Raw genomic sequence first — 8,209 nt, forward strand, 5'->3', positions numbered from 1 at the left:
TTCAAAAGTGTCCACCCACCCTGTAGAGTAACATGTGTACGAATACTAGTGAATGTATTCATGTAGGGTTAGACGACGTCGGGAGAAGGACGTGAACCTCAGTTTGATGTTAAACTAGAATAGAGAAATAGTGAAGCCATATGTTCTCCCTTACCTTAACCAGCTCGAAAATGCAATATTCAAGCAAGATAATGACCGACCTCATGTTCCCAGAGTTTAAATTTTTGCCTCAAGAAGAAATAGACCATCGTATTGCATCAATTAAAAAAATTGTGAACCCTTCGTTTTTTTTTCTAAATTTCAATAATTTATTCCTTGCTATACTATCTATGTTTTAAAAAAAAAATTAAATTTAAACAGCTCCTTCTGATTGTTGCAGTTTCGTTGTCAGTTATCAAATAAGGACTGGAATTTTATTCCCTCTACTATAATTTTTCCAATTTTCTACTGTTGTTCATTTGGGAGAGTTTTCTTCCTTCTGCATGACACTATTTCCTCTATTTGATTCTTCTAAAGAGGTATTTCCTATTGTCTGTCTTTCTTGTTGGAATTTGTATTAACATTCTTAATATTTTTTTTAAATTTTCCTCAGTTTAGCATGAAACTTAAAATTGTTATTATACTCCTATACATGCAAAATTCGATCGGATCTGGTGTCACAGATATATTGGTTTCTTTCTAATTCATGTGAAAATAAAGTTCAGTTGATAATCCAGTAAATGAAACAAAAAAATATCTATGACAGCATGTTGTAGGTACAATTTTTGGAAACTAAACTCCTCAAAATCTGAAGCATGTAAATTGCAGTGGGTTTTGAATTTTGTTACGAAAATAAGGAAAAATGATTAAATCAAAACTCTTATTTCTTTCCAAGTAAGTAGTTGAAGAACAAACCTACACTACACAATCTATAAAGTATCAATCATACCATACCAGGTCTTTTTTGCCGAGAAGATAATCATTCAGAATGAAAATTAAGCTTAATCATCCAATTAGATATTATGGTCAAAACAGTGAAAGTTCATTCCAGTAAGAGCCTGTACGATAGCGTCACGTATTTCATTAATCAAATCGATTTGAATATAAAATAAATACTTCAACGGTATTTTGACGCTACTTTTAAACGATGTCAAGCAATTAATAATACATTTTTCTCCTGATGGATTTATATGCGACGTTTGCAATTTTCTAAAGATATTCTCAGATATTATTTCTTATTTAACCGTATATACCTAGTGCATTAATTGTGGATAGCCAGAGGTCATGTCTATGAATTGAAACCTGCACGATTTCATTATTACCCGGTTTTGAGGAGATTAATTCTTCTGATGTCGAGAAATAAAGTATTTAATTCGATAACAGACTCAAGTCGATTATTACAAAAAGTTTTTGAATTCATCATTTTGCAATTCAGTTTAATTTATTGATAATTATTATTTTTTTCAACTATAAGAGCAAGTTGGTTGCAAATTTTATGCCATGGTTTACTGTTTGATACTATATCAAAGTACCTATTTCTCAATCTAGGTAAGCCTGGATTTTTCCAATTTCCGAAAATTTTTCAAAATTCACCACCTCTTTCCCAAAACTACAATTTCCTCCAAATCGAGGAAGTCGTTTTTGGTAGATTCACGTTAACAGGAACGCTGCCAGGACCGGCAAACCGGACATTTTGCCGGGGCGCCAAAATTTAGAGGCGCTTTCAGTCAATAAAACAAGACATACTTTTTGATACAACATGTTTTCTTAGTGAAAATACCACTCTTTGTAGTGAAATAACAGAATTACCAAGAGCTAATTTCTTTGAAATCGAATAAGCGCTCTCATCTATAGTTATGAAAATACAAATATCCAACGGAGGCGATCCATGACATACAGTGGAGAGATGATATTGGGTAGGTGAAAACTCACAGTCAAACTCCACCAAATACAAACTTTATTGAGTGTTATATCAAATGGGACATGTTTCAAGGGAACAATCCCTCATCTTCAGCCAGAAAAAGGTCTAAAGAAATAAGAAATGTCAGTATAGTGATCAAAATTAATTTTTAACCTACCATATGTGGTGGAAAAGACAACAATAATGAATATATGCGAATATTAAAAATAACAAAAACAAAGAGGAATTTAACCGCAAAAACCTTGCGGGTCCCCCAATGTTAGGGTGAAAATAACATTTCTGTCCACAAAGTGTCAATTAATAAAAAAAAAATAAAAATTGTGACCATGCACGTGTGACGCCTGACATGACATGAAGTTTAACATTCGTCATCTACCGAGCGAGACGTCACAAGTCAAGGCGACAGAGCTACTGTCCAATGGACCTATGGCAAAGAGAGTAATAGTCAATCGTATAACATAAACTGACAGCAAAAATCCTCAAAAAAGAGGCCAAACTAGAAAAAATGGCAATGTGCAACCATGGCTGTTGAGCGAGTGCGAAGTAAATTCAATACAGAAAAGAAAACCGTCAACAAATCAATCAATCAAAACAATAAGGAATTGAACAGTTTTAAGCTGTCAAAGTTGGTTTGCTCATTTATGCACTGAACCTCCGAACTTTTAATTGCTTTATTTATCTCTAGGGTCTCAAGTAGATTGAGTTTCTTCCCCTTATCACAAACATGTAAAATCTCAACATCGGAGTTAGGAACAAAATTATGTTTTTCATTAATAATGTGATTGGAAAAAACTGAATTAGAGTTGATCTCATCCTTGTCGGAATTGGATTCTATTAATCTAACGTGTTCCGATAACCGAGTTTTAATCTTGCGACCAGTCTGGCCAATATAACAAACTCTACAATCAGGATTAGAGCAGTTCAACCTATAAACTCCCGACTTGTCCAACATTGGGATTTTGTCTTTTGAATTTACCAAGGAATGTTTTAAATTATTTGAAGTCTTGAATGAAATTGAGAACTCTGAAATATTATTGGTATTAAGTTTTTTAAGTAATATGTTTTTTAATTTTAACGATATAGGACCAAAATAGGTTAGAGAAAAATATTTGTTCTGTGGATTGCGTTGAGTTAATCTGTGGTTTGAAAATTTGTTTACATATCTGCAATATAACCTATTAATTAAATGTATTGGAAAACCATTGTTGTAAGCGATTTGTTTAATTATATTAAGTTCATTCAAGAAATTGGCATTATTCAGTGGAACAGTAAACAGACGGTTAAAAAGAGAATGAAATGATGCAAATTTGTGGCTGTATGGATGGTTGGAGTGAAAAGGTATGATATTATCCGTATTGGTGGGTTTTCTGTAAATAGAAAATTCAAGGGTATCTGATTTGTGAATCATTAGATCAAGGAAAGGTAATTTATTGTCTGATTCCACCTCCATAGTGAACTGAATTCTTGGATTGAAAGAGTTAAGCAAAATTAGAAAATTGTTGAGGTCGTCCAACGTACCCTTGAAAAGTGCTAAAATATCATCCACATACCGGTGCCAGAATAGAATTTTTGAGAAACTAGGGTGTTGTGAAATAGTGGATTCTAAATTTGACATGAAAACCTCAGCCAGCAAAGGGCTAAGATTAGATCCCATGGCCAGACCTGATTTTTGAACATAAAAAAGGTTGTTAAATTGAAAAAAATTTTGTCTGAGAACTAAATCCACAAGAGAACATAAGTTCAGTATGTGACAAGTGGGCAAGTCCGAATTGGAAAAAAGAAGCTGTCTAACCAACATCAGACAATCTTCGGGGTCTATGCTGGGGAAAAGATTTGAGACATCAAAAGAGACCAAAATGCAGTTCGGAGGGATATTAACATTTGAAATTTTGTTAGTAAGATCTAAAGAGTTTGTAACTGAAAAACGATTGGTGAAGTCCATCAATGATGGAAGTATGGAATTCAACCAATTGGCCAACTTTGACGCAGGAGAATTTGTGTATGAAACTACTGGCCTGATGGGGATATCCTGTTTATCCTAACTCCGATGTTGAGATTTTACATGTTTGTGATAAGGGGAAGAAACTCAATCTACTTGAGACCCTAGAGATAAATAAAGCAATTAAAAGTTCGGAGGTTCAGTGCATAAATGAGCAAACCAACTTTGACAGCTTAAAACTGTTCAATTCCTTATTGTTTTGATTGATTGATTTGTTGACGGTTTTCTTTTCTGTATTGAATTTACTTCGCACTCGCTCAACAGCCATGGTTGCACATTGCCATTTTTTCTAGTTTGGCCTCTTTTTTGAGGATTTTTGCTGTCAGTTTATGTTATACGATTGACTATTACTCTCTTTGCCATAGGTCCATTGGACAGTAGCTCTGTCGCCTTGACTTGTGACGTCTCGCTCGGTAGATGACGAATGTTAAACTTCATGTCATGTCAGGCGTCACACGTGCATGGTCACAATTTTTATTTTTTTTTTATTAATTGACACTTTGTGGACAGAAATGTTATTTTCACCCTAACATTGGGGGACCCGCAAGGTTTTTGCGGTTAAATTCCTCTTTGTTTTTGTTATTTTTAATATTCGCATATATTCATTATTGTTGTCTTTTCCACCACATATGGTAGGTTAAAAATTAATTTTGATCACTATACTGACATTTCTTATTTCTTTAGACCTTTTTCTGGCTGAAGATGAGGGATTGTTCCCTTGAAACATGTCCCATTTGATATAACACTCAATAAAGTTTGTATTTGGTGGAGTTTGACTGTGAGTTTTCACCTACCCAAAATACAAATAGGTAATAAAATGCACCTTTCAGAACTACGTCGTCTTTTTAATATAGATTTATTTATTTATTTGTAAAGCGTTGTACTTTTAAACAATGCAGGGCATTTTTTTTATGAAATCGACCCAACGTCCTTTGATGAATTTTAGAGGGTGATTTTAAGTTTAAAAAAACGATTTATATGAAATTGAACAGATGCCTAACAGGAAGAAAATTCAAATAAACTAGGCAAATCAGGGCGGCGGAATTTTATTTTGCCGGGGTGCCAAAATGTCTGGCGGCGGCCCTGCATATGTTTTGAAGGCGATATCTGCGATACATTTGAATGATGATAACTGCATATTTGTTCCATTACTGACATGGGCTCACTGTCATTAATAAATGACAGTATCTCTTCAGTGCAAGGACGTTCACTCCAGTTTTGGCTGACCAAGTAGCTGAAGTTTTTCCGAATAAATTTCCAGTGCAAATATCGCCAACTGACAACACGATTCAGAAAATTAGCGATTTTGCTTGTAATGTGTGTTGTTCTGAGCATTTACCATTTTGATACTGCATAAAAAAATTGTTGATGGACACATCTCAGCATGTTTCTAATTTCCAGATATTTATTGAAAATTTTCAAGAGACATACACCTTCTTCCTCACTTGCGGTTTTCATAATTACTAGAAACATCATTTTTTGTATCTGATACCTATATGTATTAATAATGGCTATATTTTTCAACTTTTGAACATTCTCAACTATATGTATTGTCACATATTTCCTGAGAACGAGAATGATATTCCCATTATCATAACTACCTTCATCCATAACAAATTATTGTCACCAGCCTCCACAAGAAATATATTTATTTTTTTCGCGAGTAAAAACATTCGTTATCCTATACTTATAATTTTTTCTTTCAAAAAAGGTCCAAGTTTTGGCAATATCAAATTACCATCCATATTGTTTCTAATAAACAGCGTCGACTTCAACATGGAACATTCGCATGCTTCTTCTTCTTCTTCTACAACAGCCTGTCTACATCCACTCCTGGACATAGGCCTTCCCAAATGAGTTTTACAACGTACGGAACTGGTCCCCAGGTGGGTGTTCAATCCCACACCCCTAAAGGGGTCTGTCTGCCTCATGGAATCTGGGGGAGGCAAAAAAAAACTCAGTTAAACACAAACGGCATAAAACATTGACATTCGCATGCAAAACTTCAATATTTGGAGCTTTTTCATGAAATATGCCAGTGTTATTGTTTCCGATATCAAGGTTGAATTCATTTTTCGGTACCACTCTTTGGATTATTTATATGTTGTTTGGTAAAGTTTCTTAGACATCTTCGGTAAAATAAATTCACATGCAACATCTACTGCTTCTTAAATTTTATCTTCTTTGGAATTCATTTTGACAAACACTTTCTTTGACAAATGAAAACCTCAGTTACCCAAAGTAAACCGATATTTTATTGAAAGTAAGCAAGTAACTAACTGAATCCACCAAAAGAAACGTAATCAACTTTTATAGTGGAACACAACTCAAGAGTCAAGTTTCTTGACCTGCCTCGGACTGCATTGCTTGACATCGCTATTGCTCGTGCGCAAATTACGCCCTCGTTTAATAAGTGTTACTTATAGACACACATCGTCAAAAGTATTGGTTGTCAAAATGAGTTTGGTGAATTTGTTTTCAAAGATTCACACTTTTTCATAAACAGTATTTTAGGAAGGAAAAAATTTATTTTTAGTATAATTATTTTTTATGAATTCATACTTTAATCCAATATATGGTGTAGGATAAGTGGAATGCAATAAACAATAAACGTGCTCAACTGAATTCAAAAGAATAAATGGTAAAATGTATGAATTGAATTCAGGTTTCAGATCCTTCTGCTGAGTATTGACTACATATAACGCTCGAACATTTGCTTTTTTTTTTCGATATGATTGAATTATTACAACCGAATGATGCGAATGAACAATTATTTCAAATTCGAATAGATGTTACAGATATTCACGATGCAAAGATGTTTAAGTTTAGTAAATTTGATGAAAAATCATTAGTAAAATTCATTTAAATCAAAAAAAAAAATATTTAATTCGTTGCTCCAGTAATCCAGATTTCCCAGAAAAAGTAGATAATGCCGCCCTCCATTATTTGCCGCTCTTCTAGAGTGGGCCCTGCAGTTGCAGGTTCCTATAGCTCAGTTTCGATTTTAGAAAAAGCTTGAAAATTTGTTTTTTTTTTGTTTAAGATTATCAAGTGAAACAATCGGATGATGAGGATGAACCATCATTTAATTCGAATTCACCCACGCCCAAAACTAGATATTTTGATATAAAAAATGAAGAAAAATGATGATAACGCTGCAATACCGCACACGAAGGGTTCAAATCATTATTCAAGAGAACAAAACCCAGAGAATTAACTGGCCAATAAACTCACCCGACATGAATATTATCGAACACGTATGTGATAACTTAGGGAGGGCAATATCCAATCGCCAAAACCCACATTCACCTTTTCAGGAATTGAGTTCAGTCCTTAAGGAAGAATGGAACCAAATGCCTGATAATGACTTGATTCGTGTGATGCCTAGGCGTATTGGACAGTTGATTGGAAGAAAAGGTGGTAATACGGACTATTTAATTTGTATTCAGTTGTGGAATAACTATTATTAATCGACTAGTAAATTTTTTCTCATTTTTTATATTTAGTCTTATACAAAAAGCAAAGTATAGCAAACAAAGATTTTTTATCGAATATATTACAGTTGAAAAAGAGAAAAATATTCATTTAATTTCCTGAAAATAGATTATTTATTTCTTGAGAAACCTAGGGAGTCAAGAATTTTGACGATGCACGCATAGATATAACGAGCGTTCATTTAAATTCGTGGTCAAAAGTGCTGTAGAGAAATTAGAGTTGATTTTCTGTGATTACGAGTAGCGCTTAGCTTGTACCATATCACTAATATTTGTTAACATACTTCGAATTTGGGAACAAGCTGAGCGCTACTTGTAATCACAGAAAATCAACTTTGATTTCTCCATAGCACTCTTGACCAGGAATTTAAATGAACGCCCGTTATATGTCGGTTAAAACTGTTAAAAGTATCTTCATGAGTTCAATGAAATTCATTCTTTTCTGTGAAATTTTATTTTATGAAAACACAATAACAATGAATCTCTTGGTCGGTTCAAGACAATTGTAGACCAAACTTATCTATACTTTTGATTTGTCTCCATCATCATCAGAAGTAGTCCTTGCATCATTCGAGGTATTTTTGGCACGTTCTCTAGCACGTTGTCTTGATTGAATACCCTTTTTCAGTTTATGCAAGAAACAAGAATATATCGTGGCTAATATGAGAGAAATGAAATCGTAAATATCCCTAAGAACTGTGAACCATGCAAGAAGGGTTACTTGACATTCTGTTGATCTCTGGTATTGCACGCTGTCGAATCTATGGTTTCTGACATCTGTCATACTCTTATGTTCGTCATAATTAAATCTTCTGT

General features: G+C 33.8%; 1 protein-coding gene across 1 annotated transcript; it reads right to left on the reverse strand.

Moving 5' to 3' along the window:
- Nucleotides 1-1,843: 1,843 nt before the first annotated feature.
- LOC123677962 lies at nt 1,844-3,931 on the reverse strand. Its single transcript, XM_045614719.1, has 2 exons — nt 2,058-3,931; nt 1,844-2,005 (listed from the first exon to the last, which is right to left on the reverse strand). The coding sequence occupies exon 1, from the start codon at nt 3,840-3,842 to the stop codon at nt 2,487-2,489; it is 1,356 nt and encodes a 451-aa protein (XP_045470675.1). The 5' UTR covers nt 3,843-3,931; the 3' UTR covers nt 1,844-2,005; nt 2,058-2,486.
- Between the last annotated feature and the right edge of the window lie 4,278 nt (nt 3,932-8,209).

The sequence above is a fragment of the Harmonia axyridis genome, chromosome 4, assembly GCF_914767665.1.
Source record: "Harmonia axyridis chromosome 4, icHarAxyr1.1, whole genome shotgun sequence".
In the NCBI taxonomy this organism is placed as follows: Eukaryota; Metazoa; Arthropoda; class Insecta; order Coleoptera; family Coccinellidae; genus Harmonia; species Harmonia axyridis.